General features: G+C 40.8%; 1 protein-coding gene across 2 annotated transcripts in view; it reads right to left on the bottom strand.

The window, feature by feature from the left end:
* ADGRE1 (adhesion G protein-coupled receptor E1) overlaps positions 1-26,626 on the bottom strand; it is a 60,910-nt gene that overhangs the window by 25,590 nt on the left and 8,694 nt on the right. For both annotated transcript variants that reach the window (XM_039878538.1, XM_039878539.1), the window contains exons 4-9: positions 25,758-25,913; positions 25,518-25,637; positions 23,049-23,195; positions 19,244-19,393; positions 16,854-16,942; positions 2,248-2,331 (exon numbers count right to left, since the gene is read on the bottom strand). In XM_039878538.1, coding sequence (XP_039734472.1) covers positions 2,248-2,331; positions 16,854-16,942; positions 19,244-19,393; positions 23,049-23,195; positions 25,518-25,637; positions 25,758-25,913 — 746 coding nt within the window. The remainder of the gene's footprint in view (positions 1-2,247; positions 2,332-16,853; positions 16,943-19,243; positions 19,394-23,048; positions 23,196-25,517; positions 25,638-25,757; positions 25,914-26,626) is intronic.

Here is a 26,626-nt window from a genome sequence, read left to right as displayed (position 1 = left end):
AATCTGTTATAGTAGGTACTCAATAAATGACTTCAATGTGCATGTGTGTATATGTCTGTGATACATGCACTCACAAAGCAAAAAGTTATGGAAAGATACACATCTAAATGCTAACAATGGTTATGTCTGAGGAATAGAGTTAAGAAAAAAATAGCAATAACAATAATAGTAATAGTAATATTGATACCATTCCTATTATTGATTGCTGTCAATAAATTAGCTATAAAATTTGACTATGACCCCAACAAAAAAAATATGAAAAGAAGTCATAAACTAATAAGTGCAAGGAAGAAATTGATTGAATCCAGTCACACAGTGAAGGAAGTTAACTGAAACCTTAGCGAGGATACTAATTTCTATTTATCCAAATTAGGTGATAAAAAGATGAAACAAATTCAGCAAAAACTGAGTCAGGGTGAAACTTGAGAGATGTTTGTCCAGGAGAAACAAGGTTCACTGTGCTCTGTAACCACTTCCATCTGAAAGGCAGGAGTTTGGTGCCCCTCTCCACCTACTTAGCAGAAAAATCTCAACTAGAACCATCCTGGGAAAAGCAGCTGTTGAAATCGCATTAAAGCTCCCTGTAAAATATTAAACCTCTTCTTCACTGAGAAGGTTATTTTGTATCTTCAGAAAAGTAAAAAATTAATAAAATAAATTTAGCTTAGTTTTTAAATTTAATTTAGACAAACAAACTCAAGTTTAGGTTAAATTTAGGTTTTGTAAATTTTGGCATAATCTGGAAATCTGTTGTTTGAAGGGTTTGGGACAATTTGACACATTAGAGAAGCGATTCAATTATCCAATGACTTCATTGCAAAAAGCAATTAGACGTAATTTTAATATGAATGTTTATAAACAGCATAAATGAAACATTTTAAAAATATGAATTTTTATATTTACACATTTGATCGACTGGATTTGTGAACCCCTTAAGGGCCTAGTGACCTTGCCTTTTAGGTTTGCAAATTTCCTCATTAGGTACTTGAAATTTGGGGGGAAATAAGAATATTTGTAAATGTAATATAAGATATTTGAGGAAATTTAACTAAATTTCTAAAAAGGTTAATTATTTATGAAAGTTTAATTTAAAAACCCTATGAATGCATGTACACTTCATGAACAAATGTTTCATATGAATAAATACTTTTAAATTAATCAAATTACAAATGAAAGTGCTATTCTTTTTGTATCAAAAAATATTTATAAATAAAATGACAAAATTCATTAGTCCAATGTAAAGACTTAAAAACTAGGTTTTAAATTTACAGTTATAGGGACCTAGTAATCCTACTCCTAGGTACATACCTAGAGAAATAAAAATTTGGGTTCACACACACACGGACACAGACACACACACTGCACATGGATGTTAATAGCAGCTCTACTGATAATTGCCAAGAGCCAGGGTGGGGGTGGGGGATAAAGAGATGCTGTTCAATTGGAAACAATTCAAATATCCTTCAAAGATGATGCTTAAACCATCTATGGTCCATCCATCAATGGAATATTTCTCAGCCATGAAAAGGAAGGAAGCACTGACAGATGAACCTTGAATACATGATGCTCAGTGAGAGAAGCCAGACATGAAAGGCCACATGGTGTGTGATTCCATTTGTGTGAAATGTCCAGAACAGGCACATCCACAAAGATAGAGAGTGGATTTGTAGTTGCCAGGGGCTGGAGGAGGGAAGAATAAGGAGAGCTGCTTATGTAGTTTCCTTTTGGGGTGGTGAGAATGTTCTGTAACTACAAGGGTGAGGGCTGCTCTACACTGTGAATGCACTAAATGTCACTAATGTTACTAAGAAAGAAAAGTTATGAGATTATTGATAAACACAACACTAACGACTCTCAAAGGCATTATTCTGAGTGAAAGGAGCCAGACTTAAAGGGCCACATACTGTGTGATTCCATTTATTTAATATTCTTTAAAAGACACAATTGTAATGATAGAACAGATCAGGGATTTACAGGGGCTAGTAGTGGAGGGAGTATGTGACTATAAAGGGACGTTCCAGGGAGATTGGGGAAAAAATGGAACTGCTATGCATTCTCACTGTGGTGGTAGTTACACCAATCTATTCAGGTAGTGATAAAACTCATAAAATTGTTTAAAACTTTACAACTGTCATAAATTAAATGTTAAATCACAATTCATTAATTATAAAGAGAACTTTCTGCACCCAAAGTTTTCCCCCAAGATGTTCAAAATATGAAGTACAATTACAAAGACATCATGGTTACCTCCAGGGAAACGATGGTGGTATTCTTTGCACAGGCCGCATCCAGGATGCTGAAGGTGGCATTCATCAGTGCACAAAATGGAACCTGTACTCCAGGGAATAACATTAAAGAGCATTGGTTTATCTTTCCCCCAAGCATGCAATGTACAAATTGGGTCTCCAAGCCCACTACATGGGGTGGCCCTGAATTCCTGAGGTGTCCTAAAACTCTAGAATTCTCGGGGAAATAAAAATTAACCATTTTAGTTCCAGTCAAGATGGCAGAGTAGGTAAATGCTGTGCTTGCCTCCTCTCACAACCACATCAAAATTACAACTAAACTACAAAACAACCATCATTGGGAGTCGTCTGAGGTCTGGCTAAACAAAAGTCCTACAACTGGGGATGCACAGAGAAGGCCACTTTGAGACTAGTGAAAGGGGCAAAGATAAGAAACGGGCTGGTCCCACTCCCACATGTGGTGATTGAGAATCAAGAGAAATATCTCAGCTGTAGAGGTCTCCCCCAAGAGGAGCGAGGGGTCTGGTCCCACACCAAGCTCCCCAGCCCAGGGTTCCAGTGCCAGAAAGAGAAGTCCTCACAACTTCAGCCTGTGAAAACTAGCAGAGACTGTGGCTGAGGGAGACAAAGAGCTGGGGGAATCCCAGTGATCCTCGTAAAGAGTCCATGCATGGACTTACTTGGTGACAGACTCACTTACTCTGAGCTCCAGCACTGGGGCAGCAGCTTGAAAGTCACCAGGGATACATAGAGAGGAACCAAGTTGTATGACTTCAGAGCGAGGGCTGGAGGGACAGCTCTCCCCCAGACAGAAATGCTGGCAGAGGCCATTTTTTATTTGTTGAGCTTCCCCACCCAGCTTGCAGACCCAGGAGGCCACCATACCTGAGTCTCTATCAACGTAGCTAACACTGGTCATCCTACTCTGAGACTCCTGCCCCTCCCAACTTGAGGGCCTGCCCAAGCCTCTTTTTCATACAAACGGCCTGTCTTGGCTCATGCTGTGGATATTCCTAAAATCTCTCAAAGGTTCGCAAAAACTAAACAAGTAGCATCTGGCCTCAGTGTGCCTCCATACCTCTTGCTGAGCAGCCCCAAACTCAGCACAAGCACAGCTAACCTTGGTTTGCAGCTTAGCCTCTTGAGGCACTTTCAAGCCCAGCGTAGGTGGCAGCCATGTGCAGATTGCTTGGTGACTCTTGCCAGGTGGCCCTGGGCAAGGAACAGGCTGCAGCTGAACTTGGCCTTCAGCAGGGCCCATCCCAGGATGCCTTGGCCTACATGCCTGGTGGCCAGCTTCAGTCTGAGCTAAAGTACCACCCGGGGTCACATCTGAGGACAACACACCCAAAGGACATACAGGACAGGCACTAGAACCCTGTTAAAGTGAATACTACTCTGTAGGGTCAGCCCCTGTACAAGAGCTTCTCCACTGGCCACAGCCCGTCATCATAACCAATCAGCCGGAGGGTCAATCCCTCCCATTTATGAGCAAACAGCAACCAAGGCTCAACTACAACAGGACACAATACAACTCATACAAAGGACATACCTGGGGCCCCTGGTTCAAGTGACCAGGTAAGACTGCGCCGCTAGGACCCACAGCACACCTACTACATAAGGCCACTCTACCAAGACTGGAAGACATAGCAGCCCTATCTAATACACAGAAACACACTCAAGTATGCAGTCAAAATTGGAAGACAAAGAAACACATCCCAAATGAAAGAACAGAACAAAGCTCTAGTAAAAGAACTAAACAAAATGGAGAAAAGCAATCTACCAGATGCAGAGATTAAAGCATTTATTATAAGGATGCTCAATGAACTCAGGGGAAGAGTAGATGAATTCAGTGAGAACATTAGCAAAGAGTTGGAAAATATAAAAGCAGAGATAGAAAACATTAAAAAGAACCATGCAGAAATGAAGAATACAAGAACTGAAATGAAGAATACCTTAGGAGGAATTAACAGTAGATTATATGAAGCAGAGGATCCAGTCAGTGGTTTAAAGATAAGGCAGCAGAAAACACCCAATCAAAATAGCAAAAAGAAAAAAAAAAGAATCCAAAAAAAATGAGGAGAGTTTAAGGGTACCAACATTCACATCATGGGGTACCAGAAGAAGAGAGAGAGCAAGAAATAAAGATGGAAAACTTCTCTAATCTGGTGAAGGAAAGAGACATACATACCTAGGAAGTGCGGAGAGTCCCAAGAAAGAGGAACCCAAAGAGGCCCACACCAAGACACATCATAATTAAAATGCCAAAAGTTAAAGACAAAGGGATAATCTTAAAAGCAGCAAGAAAAAAGCAGTTAGTTACCCACAAGAGAGCTCCCATAAGACTGTGAGCTGATTTCTCAACAGAAACTTTGAGGACCAGAAAGGATTAGCAGGAAATATTCAAAGTGATGAAAAGTAAGGACCTACAACCAAGATGACTCTACCCAGCAAAGCTATCATTTAGAATAGAAGGACATTTTGTTAACCAATGTCGCCATTAAAAAATTAATCAATTTTTTTAAAATTCAAAGAGAATGGATATTGCTAGAAGCCAAAATTAGTAAGTTAGAAAAACTTCACATAATTAAAAACTAAAAATTAAAAGATGTTTTACCCATCATGTTAGCAACTATTTGGATTACAAGCATTTTCTGGCTTGTAAATTGGTACAAATTTTTTAGAGTATAAGTTAGCAATGTTAATTTAAATTCAAAATATGCTGGATTTGGACCCAGAACTTCCATTTCTAGAAATTAATGCTGAACAGAGACAGACCCAAGAATATTTGTTGCACCATTTTTTTAAACTTGGAAACAGCCCACCTGACAATCAAGAAATAACTAACCAACATGCCTATAAAATTTCATATTCTACAGCAATTTAAAAGAATGGAGCACTGACCTCAAAAATGTGAAAGATTGCTAAGTGAAAGAAGCAAATTGTGTACAGTTTCCAAAATTTTTAACATGTAGGAAAATGTATGCTGTAAACTGTTGACAGTATCAGAGTTGGGTGTGTCATTCTATGCATTAGGTATGTCTATTGTGATTAGATTTTTGAAGCGTGCTTATTTTCATGAAAAATTACCTAAGATAATAAACTGAGGCCTTTATGTTCAGCAGTAAAATTAGGATATGGAACATCAAGAGTAGAAAAGGAATTTCCTAAAATCTTTCATAGAAGGGGAGAAAACCCAGATCACACAGAAGAAGAAAATCAATGCTGCATAGATTTCCAAACCGCAAGAAAACAACAAAGCTCTCTGGAAGGAACATAACCAGAAAACTATTAGTATCCAGAACTTCTAAAACTCAGATATTAATAAGAAAAAAAAGTAAGCCATGTAAAGAAGGGGAAAAAATGCCATAAGTACATGCAAAGACATACATTCTCACTAGTAAATGGAGAAATATAAATTAAACTACAGTAAGGTACCATTCCACAGACATCAGATGTGGCATTCTTGGCAATACTTGACACTTTCCGCCTCCTAAAATGTTGAAGTATTTATTAAGAATGAAGATGCACATACCTTTGGCCCAGTAGTTCCACTCTAATAAATACCAAGAGAAAGCCTACATGTATATCAAGAGATTTGTAGAAATATGTTGCAGCCTTTTTTGTAATAGTGAAAAACTAAAAACAACCTGGAAGTCCAGTGACAGGAAAATGAATACATTACCGTCTTAGATTTGGTTTCTCCCCAAAGTAGATCTCAATACTAGAATTTAATGAAAGCAGTTTCTTTGGTAGATGACACTAAAAAGTACCAACTGGTGTGCGGGAAAGTAAAACTGGGAAGATAAAGCCAGTTTAAGGTCAGTGAGCAGGTTCCCATTGGGTAACAAGCTCAATACTGCTGAGATACCCCTAGGAGGTGAAGGGGAAGAAAACAAGTATTTGTCCCCTACTCATCACTGGTTGGGGACTATTCCCAGGGTTGTCAATTTGCTGGCCTGTGTATGGGCAGAACATACTTCAGTTGCTAGCTATAGCCCCAGGTGTTTGTGTTAAGAAGCTGCTGGCAGGCACAGGAACAGTGCAAGCTAAACACCTAAAGCAATTCCATAGGTTTATGATTCTGTGTGTAAGATATTCATGCTTCTTATGTAATAAAAAGTATAAAGTCAAAAAAAAATCAAAAGACAAATAGAGCTTCTCAGACAAAAAAAAAAAAACTAAAGGAATCATCACCACCAAGCCAGTACAATAGGAAATGTTAGAGGGACTTCTTTAAGAAGGAAAAGGGAAAAAAAAATTTTTTTAACATGAATAATAAAATGGCAAAAACTACATATACAGCAACAATTACTTAAAATATAAATGGATTAAATGCTCCAATCAAAAGATAGGGTGGCTGAATGGATGAAAAAACAAGACCCCCACATATGCTGCCTATGAGACTCACTTCAAGTGACGTCAGAAATATGGCAGAGTGACAGATGTCCCCAGATCTCTCCCCTTGAAACAACAATAAGCTGAACATCTAAAACTCAACAAAAAACACCCAAACTGCACACCAGCATGTCTGAGCATGGGATCTGCGCATAAGAGCTACCACAGGACAGAACCCCAAGTATGGGGTGGTGGACTGAGAGAAACAAAGAAGCTGCCTCTCACAGCCGCCAGAGCAACCTGCAGGGAGAGGAGAGGTGCTGCAAGTTCCCTGAACAGCCCTGCCTAGGAGAGCTGTGAGCTCCACGCGGCAGGTGGTAGGACCCAGTCATCAGGGCAGAAAGTAGAGAAGTGGGGACAGCAAAGAAGCAAGGATGGCAGAGAAATAACAGTTGATTTTTACAGCAGCAGTTACAAAACCAAGGCTGAGCCGCAGTTCCCAATCCCCAATCCTGAAAGACCCTCTCCCCATACCCTCAGACTGAAACCGCGTAGCGCCAAAGAAATGTGAGCAAACGCTACCAAAGCTGTTGTTAATACTCACAGGGACTGAGGAAAATGTCATTATTAAGGCTTTCTTAAAGCAAGGATCCAAGAGACTTTCAGGCCACCTACTGGAAACCAAAGGAAAAACGCTTTCTTTGCAACAGGCTAGAGAGACCATTATAAAATAAATCTTTCTGGAAAAAAGGCACAATACACTTCCATTAATGTCCAAACAGAGAAATAGTCCATTAAACACTATGAATAACCAAAGTGACAAAAAAAATCTCATTAAAAAAAAGAAAAATCTCCAGAAAATAAGCTTACAGACATAGAAATATGTGACTTAAATGACAGAAAATTCGGGATAGTACTTCTGAAAAAACTCAATGAGATCTGACATGAATCATGTCGACAACTTCAGGAATTGAAAAGAAAACAACTAGATGAGCAGAATGAGTTCTTTCGCAAGAAGATTGAAACTCTCAAAAAGAACCAAATAGACCTTCTGGAGATAAAGAACACACTGCAAGAGTTGAAAAATGAAATAGCAAGCTTGGGAAATAGAGTCAACCAAATGGAGGAAAGGGTGAGTGATCTCAAAGACAGAAATCTAGAAATAAATCAGAAGGAAGAAGGGAGAAACCAAAGAATGAAAAATAAAGAGAAATTCAAGAACTAGCTGATACCATCAGGAGAGGAATAATGGGCATTATTGAAGGTGATGAAAAGGAGCAGGAATTAGGAAGCATTTTCAGACAAATAGTTGATGAGAATTTTCCAAATCTAAGGAATGAGCTGGAACTTGGAATTCAAGAAGTCAACAGAACACCCAATTAACCCAAAAAAAAAGCCTTCACCAAGACACATTGTAGTAAAATTATCAAAAATCAATGACAAAGACAGAATTCTCAGGGCATCCAGGGAGAAGAAAACAGTAACATATAAAGGAAAATCCATTAGATTATCATCGGACTTTTCAGCACAAACCTTACAAGCCAGAAAGGAATAGAATCAAATATTCAAACTATTAAACAAAAAGAACTACCAGCCAAAAATAATGTATCCAGCAAAGCTCTCCTTGAGATATGAAGGAGAAATAAAGACCTTTATAGACATACAAAAATTGAGGGAATTCCCCAGGATGAGGCTTGCATTACAGGAAATACTGAAAGGAGTCAGCTCACCTTAAATAAAATTTTTTTAAAAAATACATAATTAGGAGTAAGATGACGAGCAGGCAAATGGAAGCACAGGAGTGCAATCCTTACTAAGAACAGGACATAGGATTCTGAGAAAACATGGCAGAGTGAGAGATGTCCTCAGATCTCTCCCCTTGAAACAACAATAAGCTGAACATCTAAAACTCAACAAAAAACACCCAAACTGCACATCGGCACGTCTGAGCATGGGATCCGTGCATAAGAGCTACCACAGGTCAGAACCCCAGGTGTCAGGCGGTGGACTGGGACAAAAAAAGAAGCTGCCTCTCGAGCACACCGAAGCTCCTTGCAGGAGGAGGGGGTGGGGTGAAGCTGTGGCTACTTCCCTGAACAGCCCTGCCGGGTAGTGCACTGAGTTCCACGCTGCCGGTGGCAGGACAGAGTCATTAGTCCAGAAAGCAGAGAAGTGGGACAGGACAGCAGAGGAAAATCAGTTGATTTTTACTGGCCCCGGTTGCAAAACTAAGACTGAGCTGCAACCCCCTACTCCCAACCCAGAAGGCCCCATACCTTCAGAGACTGATCACCGTGGAGTCCCAGGGGAATCAGAGCAAACGCTACCAAAACTGTTGCTAACACTGACAGAGACTGAAACTGAGAGTAGTGAGTGTGATAAAAAAAAATCTACAGGAAAATTAAAAAGGTATTATTTAGGCTTTATATAAAGCAGGGATCCAAAAGGCTTAGATGCCACATATTTGAAACCAAAAGAAAAGTGCCTTCATTGCAGTTGACAAAATATAAATCTTTATATAATAAATCTTCTTTCTGGAAAAACAACAGAATACACTTCCATTAATGCCCAGGCAGAGAAATAGTCCATTAAACACCATGAACAACCAAGGTAACAAGGCATCTCAGAAAGAAAGAGAAAAATCTCCAGAAAATAAGTTTACAGACATAGAAATATGTGAATTAAATGACAGAGAATTCAAGATGGCACTTCTGAAAAAACTCAGTGAGTTCCGAAATGAGTCATATCAACAACTTCAGAAACTGCAAAAACAACGTGATGAGCAGAGCAAGAAGATTGAAACCCTCAAAAAAAAACAAATAGAACTTCTAGAGATTAAAAAAAAAAATTTTTTAAACCATCACTGCAAGGGTTGAAAAATGAAATAGCAAGCTTGGGAAATAGAGTTGACCAAATGGAGGAAAGGATCAGTGATATCAAAGACAGAAATCTAGAAATAAATCAGAAGGAAGAAGAGCGAAACCGAAGAATGAAAAATAATGAAAGAGAAATACAAGAAGTAGCTGATACCATCAGGAGAGGAAACATAAGAATAATGGGCATTACCAAAGGTGAGGAAAAGGAGCAGGGACTAGAAAGCATTTTCAGACGAACAGTGGACAAGAATTTTCCAAACCTAAGGAACCAGCTGGAACTTGGAATTCAAAAAGTCGACAGAACACCCAATTATCTCAGTCCAAAAAGGCTTTCACCAAGACACATTGTATTAAAGTTATCAAAAATCAATGACAGTAGATAGAATTCTCAGGGCAGCCAGGGAGAAGAAAAACAGTAACATATAAAGGAAAATCCATTAGATTATCATCAGACTTTTCAGCACACACCTTACAAGCCAGAAAGGAATGGAATCAAATATTTAAAACAGTAAGTGAAAGGAATTACCAGCCTAGAATACTGTATCCAACTTATCTCTCCTTTAGATATGAAGGAGAAATTCAGACCTTTTCAGACATAAAAAATTTGAGGGAATTCTCCACTACGAGGCCTGTGCTACAGGAAATACTGAAAGGAGTCAGCTCACCTAAAACAAAATAACAACAAAAATATATATATAATTAGGAGTAAAGTGACTATTAGGCAAATAGAAGCAGAAGAGCGCAACCATTACTAAGAACAGGGCAAGCTAAGCTTAAATAATAAGAAGAGAATTGCTATAGCAAGATAGTAATGAACGTTGAGCATACCTAGAAACAAATTGAGATAACAATGACTGAAAAGAGGGGGCATTCAAAGATCCAAATTCGCAAAGGGGAAAGGAGATAAGGCACACACAGAAGAAAATGAACGAATACATACGTGTGCATGTGTGTGTGTGTGTGTGTGTGTGTGTATAACTATCTTTTTCATATTTGTAATGGTAACCACACACCATAGAGACAGACTGAATAATATAACATAAAACAGGAACCAGAGGCAAAACCCACAAAAGCAGAACAAAATAAAGAAAACAAAAACACAAGGACAAGGAAGCAATGGAAACACTGAGCTACCAGAAAGCAAGAGATAAAATGGCTATAAAAAGACCTCATATTTCAATAATCACCCTAAATGTAAATGGACTGAACTCACCAATAAAAAGGCAGAGTTGCAGAATGGATCGAAAAACAAAACCTAAACAAATGCTGCCTCCAGGAGACACATCTCAGCTCCAAAGACAAATATAGACTCAAAATGATATTTCAAGCAAATGGCATTCAGAGAAAAGCAGGAGTAGCAGTACTAATAGCAAATGAAATAGACTTCCAAATAAAAAGGTAAAGAAAGATACTGAGGGACACTTTATAATGATAAAGGGAATCATACACCAAGAAGACATAACACTTATTATAATCTATGCTCCTAATCAGAGAGCCCCAAAATATGTAAAGCACTTACTAACAGAACTAAAGAGAGAAACAGACCAAAACACTATCATAGTAGGGGAACTATATACCCCACTGTAGGATATGGACAGGTCATCCAAACAGAAAATCAATAAGGAAATAACATCCTTAAATGACAGATTAGACCAACTGGACATAATTGACATTTACAGAGCCTTCCATCCCAAAACAGCTGCTTATACATTCTTCTCTAGTCCACATGGAACATTCTCAAGGATTGACCATATTCTGGGACACAGAGATAGCCTCAACAAATATAAGAGGGTTGAAGACATTCAAACCATATTCTCTGGTCATAATTCCTTGAAACTAGAGATCAACTGCAAAAAGAAAGCAGAAAGAACCACAAATACATGGAGATTAAACAACATGCTACTGAAAAATCACTGGGTCAGAGAAGAAATAAAAAGAGAGATCAAGAGATACATAGAAACGAATGACAATGATAGTACAACATATCAAAACTTTTGGGACACAGCAAAAGCGGTCATAAGAGGAAAGTTCATATCATTACAGGCCTATCTCCAAAAACAAGAACAAGCCCAAATAGAAAACCTAACACTTTATCTTAAAAAACTAGAAAAGGAAGAATAAATGAGGCCTAAAGTCAACAGAAGGAAAGAAATAATCAAAATTAGAGCAGAAACAAATGAAACTGAAAACAAAAACAATAGAAAAAATAAATGCAACAAAGGGCTGATTCTTTGAGAAGGTTAATAAAATTGACAAACCTCTGGCTAGACTCACTAAAGAAAATAGAGAAAGGATACAAATAAACAAAATCAGGGATGAAAGTGGAGAAATGTGACGGACATCACAGAAATGCAAAGAATCATACAAAAATACCATGAAAAAGTATATAACACCAAAATTAACTCAAAATGGATTAAGGACATAAATATAAGACCTGAAACAATAAAATGCATAGAAGAAAACATGAGAATTAATCTCATGGACCTTGGACTTACAGTCGATTTTATAAATTTGACCTCAAAGGCAAGGGAAGTAAAAGCTAAAATAAATGAATGGGACTACATCAAACTAAAAAGCTTCTGCACAGCAAAAAAAAAATCATCAACAAAGTAAAAAGACAACTATCTAAATGGGAAAATATATTTGCAAGCAATGCCTCCGATAAGGGCTTAATATCCAAAATATACAAAGAACTCATACTACTCAATAACAACAACAACAACAAAAAAGATCCAATCAAAAAATGGGCAGAGGACCTGGACAGACACTTCTCCATAGAGGAAATACAAATGGCCAACAAATATTTGAAAAGATGCTCAACATCACTAGCTATTAGGGAAAGGCAAATCAAAACCACAATGAGATACCATCCCACACCTGTTAGAATAGCTATAATCAACAGGACAAGTAATAACAAATGTTGGAGAAGATGTGGAGAACAAGGAACCCTCATACACTGCTGGTGGGACTGCAAATTGGTACAGCCACTATGGAAAGCAGTATGGAGGTTCCTCAAAAAACTAAGAATTGATCTACCATATGACCCAGCAATCCTTCTACTGGGTATTTACCCCAAAGACTTGAAAACCCATATCTGAAAAGATATTTGCACACCGATGTTCATAGCAGCATTATTCACAATGGCCAGGTCATGGAAGCAACCGAAGTGTCCTACAATAGATGATTGGCTAAATAAGCTGTGGTGCATAAATACAATGGATTATTACTCAGCCATAGGAAGAGATGAAATGCTGCCATTTGCGATAACGTGGATGGACCTTGAGATAATCATGCTAAGCGAAATAAGCCAGATAGAAAAAGTTGGAAATCACATGATATCACTTATATGTGGGATGTAAACCTAAAAGCAACAAATGAGCAGGACAAACAAACAGAGCCTCATGGACATGGACAATAGACTAGTGGTTACCAGAGGGAAGAGGGAAGAGAGGAGGGAAGAGGTCGATGGGGTAAAAGGGGGTCAAATATGTGGTGACAGAAAGAAATTTAACTATGAGAGGTGGACATACAGTGTTAAAATGTACAGCTGAAACTTATTGAATTTCGTTAACCAAAGTAACCATAAAAAAATATTTTTTAAAAAAAGACAAGAAAAAAAAGAGAGACTCACTTTAGATCAAAAGATACACAGAGACTGAAAGTAAAGGGATTTTTTAAAAGGTGTTTCATGAAAATGGAAGCAAACAAAAAAAAAGCTGGGGTAGCAATACTTATACAAGACAAAATAGACTTTAAAACAAAGGCTATAACAAGAGACAAAGAAAGATCTAGTAATCCCACTTCTAGGTGTTTATTTGAAGAAACCCAAAACACTACTTTGAAGGGACATGTGAATCCATATGTTCATTTCAACATTATTTACAGTAGCCAAGGTGAAGGCAACCTGAGTGTTCATCAATGGATGAATGGATAAAGAAGAGACATATGTGCAAGAATTTACTCAACCATAAAAAGAATGAAATTTTGCCAGCTGCAACAACATGGATGGACCTAGAGGGTATCATGCTAAGGGGAGTAAGTCAGACAGAGAAAGACAAATGGCACATGATGAATCTAGAGAACAGGAAAAATAAAACAATAGAAACAAGGTCATAGATATGGAGAGCATTTTGATGATTGTCAGAAGGGAGAGGATTAAGAGGCATTAAGAAAATTAAGAAAATAGTCATGGGGATGTAGAGTAGAGCCTGGGGAATGTAGTTGGTAGTAGTGTAATGACTATGCGTGGTGTTAGATGGGTACTGGATTTATCAGGATAATCACTTTGTAAGTTATATAAATGTGTAATCACTGTTGTACACCTGAAATTAATATAATATTTTATATCAACTAGAATTGAAAAAAAATAAAAATATAAAAATTAAGTTTTAAAAAATCATGATTTCATTAAATTGGAACCACAACACCTTTCTCTTCCATGAATAAAAAAAGTAAACATAAACATAAAAGCAAAACTATAGTGGGGTAAAAAGATGAACACTTGAAGCTCAGTGAAAGAAGCCAGACACAGAAGGCCACACAGTGTGTGATTTCATTTAAATAAAATGTCCAGAACAGCCATATCTATGGAGATATAAAGTAGATTAGTATTTACCAGGGGCTGGGGGCTGGGGGAGGAATGGGCAGTAAATCAATGTATACAGGGCTTCTCTTGGGGACTATGAGAATGTTTGGGGGATAGAGGTGGTGGTTACACACCATTGTGAGAATACTAATGTTCCTGAATCGTTGTCAAAATTTCCCAAAGCCCAGAGACCAAAGAAAGAGGTTGACAGGTTCCCAGTGTGCCTTGCCTCTCAAGGTGGACTTCACTGCCTGCACTTGGAGATGAAATTCCTCCACTCACTGTCTGCAATGTCTTTCCCAAGAGACCAGCTATTCCCAAAATATTTTCCTGAATTGGGGAAACGAACACTGAACAGGAGTGCACCCTATCTGGATGGATAATAAAACTTTTATTTGAACTGCCTTTGCCCCCACACTCATTCATGGCAGCCCAAGTTCCTCAAAATTTTTCAGGGTTGCCATGTATGAGGGTTTACTCTGCACCTCTATCTATAAGGGCAGCGGGGGACCAACATATTGTGATTTCTATGTGAGGCCTGTAGTTACCCCCATCGCTCCTATTTGTGGGTGATGTTGGCCCCACCCTTAGTCTCAGGAAACAGAGGGCACCCAGATGGCAAATTCAATGGTGGACTGGGACCAGGGCTCCCTCCTGTCTTTGGCAGTGACCAGAGGGGCCAGAGGGAGAGGCTGGAGTTGCTGTAACTTTTTATTGTCCCACTAGAACTGCTTCAGGTCGTCTGTCCTTCCTACGGGGTTCTACTGGTTACTACATCATGCCATCTCTTTTAGGGGTGACACATATGAGCCCCTCGTGATTAGATTTACTCTTTGGGGTGCAGGCCCCTTGAGTCTCCTTTTTAGTACTAGGCAGCCCCAATTTCAGCGCTGCTCAGTATCGCCTAAAACTGCCATGGATTCTCCCACATCAGACATCTGCTCTGATTATCGGACTTAAAAGGGAAATTAACGGGCTATACCACTTTGGGGGGCTGCCTGCAAAAGGCGGTTTTCTCCCACCAGCAGAAAACACAGCTTTGTGGGCCCCTGAAACACCTCGGTACAGATAGCCTGTCTCATGCCTACTTCCAGCAACAAAACTTGAACTTCCTCTACGGACTTCCAGGAGCTGGCAGGTCCTGGTAGATCTCCCTCATCTGGCCAGGCTCCCAGCATCCCATTATTTTCCAGACCATTAAATAATGATTTCCTTGGGGCCAGCCATGTAGATGATGCCTCAGGGCCAGGTGAATAGTGCGCTTATTCGTTTTTTCTCCTTCAGGATGGCAGAAAGAGATCCTATCAGCCCCTGTGTCCCAAAGCCTCACCATTCAAGTTGAAAGGCTTTCTCACAGCTTTTGTTGAAATTTAGCCACAATGTCTAGCAATTCAGCCAGGGGGTATTCTCTGATTGTTAAAGTCTCTTGTATAGAGCCCTACCTTACCGCAATAAAGCAGATGACACTCAGCAAGCAGATGCTCCCAACCAGCCTGCATTTTCAGGGGTCCCTGTACCCATGCTGTGGGCCACAAGCACCAAACATAGGGGCTACCCCTCCCCACATAGAGGTTATACCCAGGGTATACCCCAGGAAGTTTCTTTCTCCTTTCCCATTTTCCAGGTCTCCAGGCTGGCTCACCATTGTTGCAAAAATTTCCTGGCGCCAAGAGACTGAAAGAGGCTGACAACTCCAGAAGGTTATCAAGAGTTTATTAAGGTAACTTATAGACAGAAGCAGCGTCTGTGGGCAGCAGCAAGATGCTAGATCTCGGCACCAGAAAGGTTTGATACATACAGCCCGCAACAACACGGGTGCTTGTAGCCAGTGCTTGCTAAGCAGGTGGCTTATAGCCAAGTGCCACAGGCTAATGCAGATGGCTTGTAGCCATGTGGCATGTGCTTGTTAAATGCTGTATAATCCAAAGCAGGAAACAACTTAATGGGCCCTCTTATCTAGGCAAGAACATTCCTTTCAGGTGATATGGGCCCACCGCTCTTGGAGTGCATTGGTGGTCAGCTTGTTTTGTTAGATGGCATGGGTCACGTTAAGTACCAAGAATTATTTTGCCTAACAACTATACACTTTACAATGGCTAAAATGGTGAGGTTTTTTTATGTTTATTTCACCACGATTTAAAAAACAACAACAGTGGTCCAAAGTACATGGGAATTCCAAAGCTAATTTGTCAACTCAGATTTCAAATAGCGACATCAATTCTTGAAGGTGCTCATGGAGACCTGATTCACTGTGACAGCTTCATCAGAGAATCGGGATCTCTATGTTCTTCTTCACCTGACCTGGGAGCTGCATGTCACCCGTCCCATATCACACACATGCAGCACCAATACCTGCACTGGTAGTGAGACCTCAACATCCTTTCTTCTTTTAGTAAGAGAATCCCCAAGTTTTGAAGAGGTGAATGTCCTCCCTTCTCAGCTTTTCTTGTAGCTGGGTGTGACCATGTAACTAAATTCTGGCCAACAAGGTATAAGCGAAGTGATACTGGGTTATACTCTTAAAGAGAAGGACAGTGCCTTTCACTTCCCCTTCTCCCTTGCCCACCAGCTGGAATGCAGCCATGACGGCAGGGGCTGCAGCAGCCGTTCTGAAGCACAATGAGAGAATCCAGTGTCAATGATGGCAAAGCATCATATCAGCTCTCAGCAGCTTACACTCAAAGAGAGAAGTAAACTGCTGTCTGGTTTAGGCCACTCTTATTTTTGCCTTTGTTAAAGATGCAAATAACATCTACTTAAGTGGCTTCTAGGAAAACCTCAAGAGCTAGAAACCTCAAAAATACTTACATATTCAGACCCCAATGCTGCACCCACTTGGCACTGCTGGACCTGTTCATTGTTGGGTATCATGTCTTCTTTACACTTGAAAGGAACCGCTAGGAAGAAAACAAAGGCAACCAAATCAAACTTAACCACAGCACAATATGATTAAAAGCAAGCCTGATGTCTTTACTCGCTGCTTAAAATTCATCCCTTGCCATAATATACAAGGGTAGAAATACCCACTACAACATCAGGGACTCTGAGATGTTTTATAAAGCTTCAAAGCAAACAAAGCTAAACAAGGTATTATTTAGGGGTCAGCTGCCTATTGCTTAGTGCAAATCCTGGGTGGCAGTTATAAAAGTAGCTCCCAGGGATGTTGGTACATGTCACATTGAAAAGACACATATCCAGGCACTCATCAATATCTATGGAGTAGAGAATGGACATGAAGTAGAGCTAGCCAACAATCCAACAAAAGTCATGCTTCCTCTTCTGAAACATAAAGTCGTCATTCAAATAGTGGCAGCTCAACCAGAGTCTACATTTCTCAGAGCCCTCTGTATCTAGATGGGGCCATGTGACCAGTCTTCACTTATGGAATGTGAAAGGGTATGACATTTTTCACTTCTGGGCCAAGGTGGTCAAGAAGTGGGCATGCTTTCTCTCTCCCTCCACCACTGGCTAGGCCAGGGACTGCAAGGTCCTAAGGGATAGAAAAACCAAGAGATGTGAAAAAACTGGACCTCTATATCACCTTGTGGAGGAAAGCTCCCCATTGGCCAAAGACATCCATATTGGATTATTATGAGAGTAAGAAATTTCTATTATGTTAAGCTAGTGGTTCTCACTTGAGAGTGATTTGCCTCCCAGGGGACATTGTACAATGTCTGGAGACGTTTTTGGTTGTCATGACCAGAGGAGGGAGGTGCTACTGGCAACAAGTGAGTGGAGGCCAAAGACACTACCAGGACAGCCCCCCACAACAAAGAACTATCCAGCCCAAAATATCAATATGGCAAAGGTTAAGAAACCCTGGCCTAACAAATACAGGTTGATGTCAGGTCACTGAGTCATTACAGGGTTGTCTCTCCCCTGAAGGTTCCTGGGGCACAGAGAATATATGGAATCAGACATCTGGAAAAAATAATTAGGAGGAAGGTAAAAACAAAACCTTTCATATTTCTGTGTCAACTCACAGAACAAGAGAAATAAATAGGCAACATTATCTAATCACTTATGCAGGTATATAATACACTGCATTGGGCATCACCATGGTGAGTTGGGGTGAGAAGTCTTTGTGATATGAATGTAGACTAATTTGGAGTCATCAAATTAGTTCATCAAAAGACATGAAAATGGCCTGTGGTTGGAAGATATGAGAAGTGGTTTTTCTCTTGGTGTCACAGAAAACATCTCTAACCAAGGAGTGAGCTCCTCACTCCCAGACAGATTTAAGCATCAAATAGGTGAGCTCTTGTCAGAAATAGCACAGATGGAATTTACATTTTGCTTATGAAGCTAGACTAGGTACATGGTTTTCAAAACTTTTTTGCTGAGGAAACCTTCCTTCACATGAAATGAAACCTGAAAATGTAAGACAAATAAAAGAAGTGATGATTTGACTGGAAGAGGGGTGGAAGTCCATGGTTTTGTTTTCTTGCCCTTGATAAAGATTCTGAGTAGGTTCCTAGGAGCCCTTAGAACTGTATTAATCTCTCTAAGGTCCCCTTCAACTTTATCACTCTATCATTCTGCTTCTAACAATGTCAGCAGCTGGTGAAGATCAATAAGAAGAAATGGAACATTTCCAATGAAAAGAAGCATGAATTTCCCCCTGGGGGCTGAGGAACAGAAAATGTGTTCTGCAGTGTCGTAGATACTCCAAGGACGGCCTCCATCACCCCCTTCTCCTTCCTGTATGCCCCTCCTTACCCCCTACCACCCCCACCTCCCTTTCACTTCGCCACCCCACTCTCGACTCCCGAAGACTGAGAGTTTATTTCTTCTTACTCTGAACCTAGGCTGGCCCTGTGACTATGATCAATAGGATGTGGTAGAAGCAATGTTCTGGGACTCTCAAGCCCAAGCCTAATGAAGACTGACATTTCTGCCTTTTCCTCTTATAACTTTTCTTCTTGTAGACCAGATGCCTTGCTATGAGGAAGCCTAAGCAGCCATGCAGAAAGCCCCCCCCTCCCCGGTGAAAGCTGGAGGCCACCTAGCTCCCAGCCAGAGACCAGCACCAACTACTGGCCATGTAAGTGAGGTCATTGCAGACCTGCCCACCACACCAGAGCTCCAGAAAACCCTGTGGTCAACCCATAAAATCATGAGCGGGAACAAAGCGTTGTTGTTAGAAGCCACTATATTTCAGGGTCATTCGACATCCTTCACATGGCTGGGAGAATTACCTGTACATTTGAAAGCCTCTGGTTGCTTGGGGCTCCAAAAATCAGGTGAAATGAACCCGGGCAGGCAGGAGCAACGATATTCTCCCGGGATGTTCGTGCAGACGGAATTAGGACCACAAAGAGTCAAGTTTCTGGAACATTCATCCACATCTAAGCAGAAAAATAGTCTAAGTCAAAAGGATGAAGGATGCTGAGGCTGCAGCAACAGTATACGGCCCCACCAGTGACAAAAGCCACTGGGTGCCCCGGCCCCTGTCTCAACTTCTTACACACTTTTATCACTGTGTAAAGGAAGCACCAAGAGGCATGTTTACGACCCACGCAACCCTTCTGACGAGGTTCCCTGCCCGCTTCTCAGGTTAGAACCCAAACTCCTCATTAGAACATGTGGGGCCCTGAGAGTCTGCTCCAAGCTAAGCTTGCCTACCTCATCTTTTGCTTCTAATCACTTTGTAACTTGTGATTTAGACTCACTGATTACCTATAGGTTTGTGAATGCTCATTCTCTCACCTGTGCTCCCGTAACCTCAAACTCACTCACTCCCTTCTTTCTCTGGTGAATCTCAATTGTCCTCCAAGGAGCCACTACATCACTAATGATGACAGCAGCTGAGTAGCATCAGAGTAAAGGGCTGGAGAGCATGGGCATCTTAGGTTCAAAGCTTGGCTCTGTCCCTTATAAGCTGTGCATTAGTGGACACTATGGACTGAATTTTCTCCCCCCAAATTCATATATTAAAACCCTAACCCCCAATGAAATGGTATTTGGACATGAGGTAATTAGGGTGGGGCTCTCATAATGGGATTAGTGCCCTTGGAAGAGAGACACACAAGAAGAGCTCTCTCTCTCTCCATGCTCTGTGAGGACATAGCAAAAAAGTGTTTATCTGAAAGCCAGGAAGGGGCCCTCATCATAACCCAAACATGCTGGCACCCTAATCTCAGCCTTCAGCCTTCAGAACTGTGAGAAGTAAACATCTATTGTTTAAGACCCTGTCTATGATGTTGCATTACGGCAGCTTGAAATAACACATTGGACAAGAGAATTTATCTGTGTGCCTCAATTTCCTCATTTGTCAAATGGGAATAATAACAGAATCCACCCAATAAAGTTGTTCAGGGGATTCAACAAGGTAATATCTGTAAAGTACTCAGAATCTGTAGCACAGCAAGCATTATGTAAAGATTCATTAACTAAAATTAAAAATCAACATGTTGAGCTTCTTTGAGCCAGGCACCAAGGTAGACTTTACATGCATCTGCTCAATGAGTGCTCAGAGCAGCCCTGTGAGATGCATCTTCATATTATCCCCATTTTCCAAAGGAGGAAACTGAGGCTTCAGAATTATGCAGCATCACATAGCTCATGAAAGGCACAATGATGATTTAAATCCAGGTTCTGAGGCGGGAGGCATCACTCTGCCCAACTTCAAATTTTACTACAAAATGACAGTAATCAAAACAGCATGGTATTGGCAGAAAAACAGACATATGGACCAGTGGAACAGAATCAAGAGTCCACAAGAAAACCCATATTTATATGGGCAAATAATTTAAAAAAAAAAAAAAGCCGAAAACGAACAGTGAAGAAAGGAAAGCCTCTTCAATAAATGGTGCTGGGAAAACTGGAAAGCCACCTGCAAAAGAATGAAACTAGACTGTTGTCTTTCACCACACACCAAAATCAACTAAAATAGATTAAGGACCTGAATATAAGACCTGAAACAATAAAATGCATAGAAGAAAACATAGAAATGAAACTTAAGGACCTTGTACTTAAAGAGGTTTTTATGGATTTGACCTCAAAGACAAGGGAAGTAAAAGCTAAAATAAATGAATAGGACTACATCAAACTAAAAAGCTTCAGCAAAAGAAATCATCAACAAAGTAAAGAGACAACCACCTGAATGGAAAAATATATTTGCAAGCAATGCTTCTGATAAGGGCCTAATATCCAAAGAACTCATACGACTCAATAACAACAACAACAATAAAAAAAAAAGATCCAATCGAAAAATGGGAAGTGGACTTGGACAGACACTTCTCCCTAGAGGAAATACAAATGGCCAACAAATACAAATGCTCAACATCACTAGCAATTAGGAAAATTCAAATCAAAACCACAATGAGATACCATCCCACACCTGTTAGAATAGCTATAATCAGCAAGACAAGTAATAACAAATGTTGGAGAAGATGCGGAGAACAAGGAACCCTCATACACTGCTGGTGGGACTGCAAATTGGTACAGCACTATGAGAAACAGTATGGAGGTTCCTCAAAAAACTAAGAATTGATCTACCATATGATCCAGCAATCCCTCTGCTGGGTATTTACCCCAAAGACTTGAAAACCCATATCCAAAAAGATATTTGCACACTGATGTTCATAGCAGCATTATTCACAGTGGCCAGGACATGGAAGCAACCAAAGTGTCCTACAATAGATGATCAGATAAAGAAGCTGTGGTACATATATACAATGGAATATTACTCAGCCATAAGATGAGATGAAATACTGCCATTTGCAACAACATGGATGGACCTTGAGATAATCATGCTAAGTGAAATAAGCCAGACAGAAAAAGCTGAAATCACATGAAATCACTTATATGTGGGATATAAACCTAAAAGCAACAAACGAACAGGACAATCAAACAGAGACTCATGGACACAGACTATAGACTAGTTAGTGGTTGCCAGATGGTAGCGGGTGGAGGAGGAGGGGAGAGGCAGACTGGGTAAAGGAGGTCAAATACAGGGAGTAGGGGGAACGTGAAGTGGGTAAAGGGGATCAAATATATGGTAGCTGAAGGAAACTGGACTTTGGGTGGTAAACACACAATAGAATATACAGATGTCAAATTATAATGTACACCTGAAAATTATATAATTGTGTTAAGCAATGTTACCCCAATAAACTTAATTTTTAAAAAAATCCAGGTTCTGTCTGACTCTGGAATGTTTAGATGACAGCTTCACAGGCTTTCTTGAGTCTTGGAGTATGGAAATATGGTGATGAATTTGGAGAATCCATGCCCACTCTTAGTGGCCAGAGGTTGCAGCCTGACTTCAAGGTAACACACCACTTGGGAGTATGGGGTATGAAGTCACACCCATGCACAGTCCAGAACCTGCCTTTCCTACATCCTGTCTATTTGACTTTGGGAGAGTGATTCTACCACAATGGAGGCTCTGTTTCCTAATCTCTAAAATGGGTATAAAATGTAACCGACACCACCAGGTTGTTGGGAAGACTGAAAGGGGTCACACATGGGGGAGCTTAGCGCCTTGGCTGAGGACCTGCCTCCAGGAACACCCCTCCCCAGATACTCAATATCTCACTCTCCCACTTCTGTCAAACCTTTTCTCAAATACCAACTTCTCAGCATGGCCTTTCTTCCATTAAAATTAGAACCCCACCCCAAGCACTCTATCTGTCTTTCCTGCCTTATTTGTCTTCATCTCCTTTAGCTGTTCCTGACACACAACATGTTCATGCATTTATTTTGTTTGTTATCTGTGTCCCTCCATGCTAGATGAAAAGTTATAGGAGAACAAATGTTTTTGCCTGTGTCTTTCACCACTATATCCACTGTCCCTAAGGGCCTAATATCCAAGTGCCTCATGCATGGTAGGTGCTCAGGAAGTATTTGTCGAATGAGTGAATGAAAGAATGATGATTGGCTTCAGCTTTGCCAATAAAGGCTTTGAACTCAGCTTGGGTTCACCCTGACTCCTCCCTCACCACTGCTGTCTTTGCAGACAGACTTGGACCTGAGTCCCCAACAGACCCCTTCACCTACCTTTACATGTCCCTCCAGGGCCATGGAAACTTATGTTTCCAGTGCTGGATTCAAATCCTGGGTTGCAGACACAAGAATAGCTTCCAAGACTGTTATGGCAAGTTGTGTTCTCCGGGCAAGCTCTGGGATTGGCACATTCATCCACATCTGGTAAGTGGAGATGAAAACCAGGATCAAGGCCCATGAGGAACTGAGGACGGAAACTGAGAACAGGAGATCCACTCTACATGCTCTTGGGGCATACACAGTGCTGATGCTCCCCAATACCACTGTTCTCCCCTCCTTCCTCATCTCCCACTCAGTGAGGCATGCTCAAGAGAATAAATTCTGGACAGCAGTGTGTAAGCAAAAGGATGGTAGTTTCAAAACAACGATCATAGATTGCAGAAATGTTCCTGATCTTTTACTCCTCCCTGTATCTACACCTTGGGATGTGGGTTGTGTAATGCAACATGACTCTCTCACTCTAAGATTTAGAGTTGTTTCCCCACCACTTGAATCATAGTTGTCCCTATGACTCGCATTGGCCAAAAGAATGCAGTGGAAGTGATATGGCTTCAGTTCTAAACTTAGACCTCTAGAGGCTTGTTTGTTTCTGCGCATTCTTGGGACTTCTTCATGTGAACAAGCCCTAGCCTGTCCTAATAAATGAAAGACAAAGTGGAAGAGAAATGGATTATCCCCAGATACATGAGACAGCCTGGCCAACATCAGCAAAGTGGACCCCAAGCTGACCGCAGACTCACAAACAAGCCCAGTTGAGACTTGAAGGACTGACCAGCAGAGCCCACCCTCAACTGCCAAGGCATGGAATTGAGAGTTAAATAAATGGTGGTTGTTTTTAGCCACTGACATTGGCTAACTGCTGCAAATGGATTAAAGCAGCGGTCCCCAACCTTTTGGCACTCCTCTGAGAATCTAATGCCTGATGATCTGAGGTGGAGCTGAGGCGGTGATGCTAGTACTGGGAAGCAGCTGCAGATACAGACGAAGCTTCGCTCACTTGCCCACTGCTCACTTCCTGCTGTGCGGCCCAGTTCCTAACAGGCCACAGACCGGTACCAGTCTGCAGCCCAGGGATTGGGGACCCCTGGATTTAAAAAAACAGAGATGACTTTAAGTATCTCTGACTCCAAACCAAGGGGATATGATGAGGTTTGATCACTCCACGCTTTGCTTAATGAAGTCATCTTCTATAAATAAATGTGGAGAATACAGAGCTGTACCAGACTCAGGAAGATGGAGTCCTGTCTCTTGGTGAGAATATTCTGGCTGCAGTGTGGAGGATGGATTCAATAGGGCAAGACTGAAGAAAGAGAGAGGCCAATGCAACAATCGTGAAGACGGAAAAGAATGGAGAGATTCGAGATCTATTTAGCAGGTTGATTCCCCAAGGTATGATGACTGACTTGATAGGGAAGGAGTGGGAGGGTCAAGGATAACTCTCAGGTCTTAATTCAAATACCTTTTCAGAGAAAGTTCAAGGTTTGGGTGTCCCCAGGACAGAGTTTCTCTGCCTTAGAACTACTGACATGTGGGATGGGATCATTTTCATATAGATGTAGATGTGAACAAAACCAACTCTATTTCATGTCCTAGATTTCGTTTCATTTTTTAATTTCCATGCTGTGAACAACCTCACTGTGCTTATCAAGCATATCAAAGCCTTCTAATTCATGAACCTTCCATGTCCTTAAAATGTAGCCACAAATATTTTTGTTAGTAACAGCCAGAATGGCATGACAACTGAGATAAATATTGAACTGCTAATAGTATCAATTATAAGCAATCACTGATCACAAGACAAGGAGATATGGCCCCTGGTGCTTCTGTATTCTCTGTCCCTTTGTCTTGTCAATCATTAGTATTCAAGCTATGCTATTAAAAAGTACTGTAACAAGGGTCTGGTATCTGCAAGCTGCTGGGTTATCTGTTCTGCTCTGACCCAATCTTCCTGTAAGTAAATTACACTACCATAAATTATTTTCTGTTCTATGGAGTTGCCTGCATTGTTCTTCTATATGAAGATAGCTTCTTATTATGTGGCCATCACACCTTTGCCCCACCTTCAGACAAAATTTGTTTTATTGTGGAGAGACTGTTCTGTGCATTGTAGGGTATTTAGCAGCATCTCTGGCCTCTAACCACTAGATGACAGTAGCACACATAACCCCACCACCACCGCCAGCTGTGACCACCAAAAATGTTTCTGGGCATGGCCTACGTCCCCTGGGGAAAAGATCACTCTAGAGACAGAGACCACCGCACTCTCAAGTAATAGGCTCTCAACAGGAATTCAAATCCCAGTTCTTCCACTTTAATAGCTGTGTGTCCTTGAGCAAGTGACTTCATCTCTCTGATCTTCAATTTTCTCATTTATAAAATGAGGCTCATCATCCCTACCTCATAAGATCATCAAATGAAGTGATTCTTCATCAAGTACATAAATAAAGAACAGGGGCCCCATACCTTTACAAAGGGAGTTGATGAAGACAAATCCATCTTGACACTGGCAATGGCTGCCTCCCAAAGAGCTGACACACTCAGAATGCTCTGGGCAGAGCCTACTGTTGAGGCATTCATCAATGTCTGAGGAGCAATGGAGGAGAGTGAACATATGTAAGACTGTCTGTCTAAGGTTAGAAATACATGTGCCCAGCTCAATGGTAGCTGTCCACCAAAGACCCACGCGGAACCTGTGAGTATTACCTGTACAAGAGAAATGACCTGGCTTGCCCGGGCTCCAGTTATTACCAGTGGGAGAAGAGAAGCCAGGCAAGCAGCTGCACTTGTATCTTCCCGGCATGTTTTTGCAGACTGAGTTAGGGCCACATTGTGAGGAGTTTAGAGAACATTCATCTATATCTGGACAGAGAAAGAGTCAGAGTTACAAATTTGTCTCATCTTGTATAAAAGATAGTATTTTCCAAAGTTGGTTGTAACATTCCATATGCCCTTCATTCAAGGTGAATTTGGTGCCCCTTTCACCAAGCTGGGTCTATGCCCTCCCCTTGAATCTAAGCATGTTTGTGACTATAGTGGAAGTGACACAAGGTCATAAACATGCTATGTTGTAAAAATGTCATGCACTTCCACCTTGTTCTCTTGAGATGCTCATTCTTAGAACTTAGCCACCATACTGTGAGAAAGCCCAACCAGCCATGACAAAACAGCCCACTGGAGAAGAACTAAGACCTCCAGCCCAGATCCCTGGTAGAACAGCCAGACAACAGCCAGCACCAGCTTGCCAGCCTTGTGAGTGGGCCCTCTTCAAAGTGGCAACTCAACTGACATCCTCATCATACTCAGCCCAAATTGTAGATGTGTTCATGAGAAAAAATAAATGGTTGTTGTTGTTTCATGCACTAAGTTTGCAGGTGGTTTATTACCCAGTAAAGAACATCTTGCAAAGCCATCTCTAGGAATTTACTCCTTAAGGCACCCATAGAATTGTGCAGTTGTAGTGCCATGGGTGGCCCTCATCAAGTCTCCTTCAACCCTGTTCTGTCAAGCCAGCCTAAATAAACACTTGCTATGTGCTTGTCGCACAAATAAAACTTCAAGACAAGTCTTCTATA

The sequence above is a fragment of the Pteropus medius genome, unplaced genomic scaffold, assembly GCF_902729225.1.
Source record: "Pteropus medius unplaced genomic scaffold, Ma_sr-lr_union100, whole genome shotgun sequence".
Classification (NCBI taxonomy): Eukaryota; Metazoa; Chordata; class Mammalia; order Chiroptera; family Pteropodidae; genus Pteropus; species Pteropus medius.
Note: the sequence above shows the minus strand (reverse complement) of the source record. Positions and strands in the feature narration are given on the sequence as shown.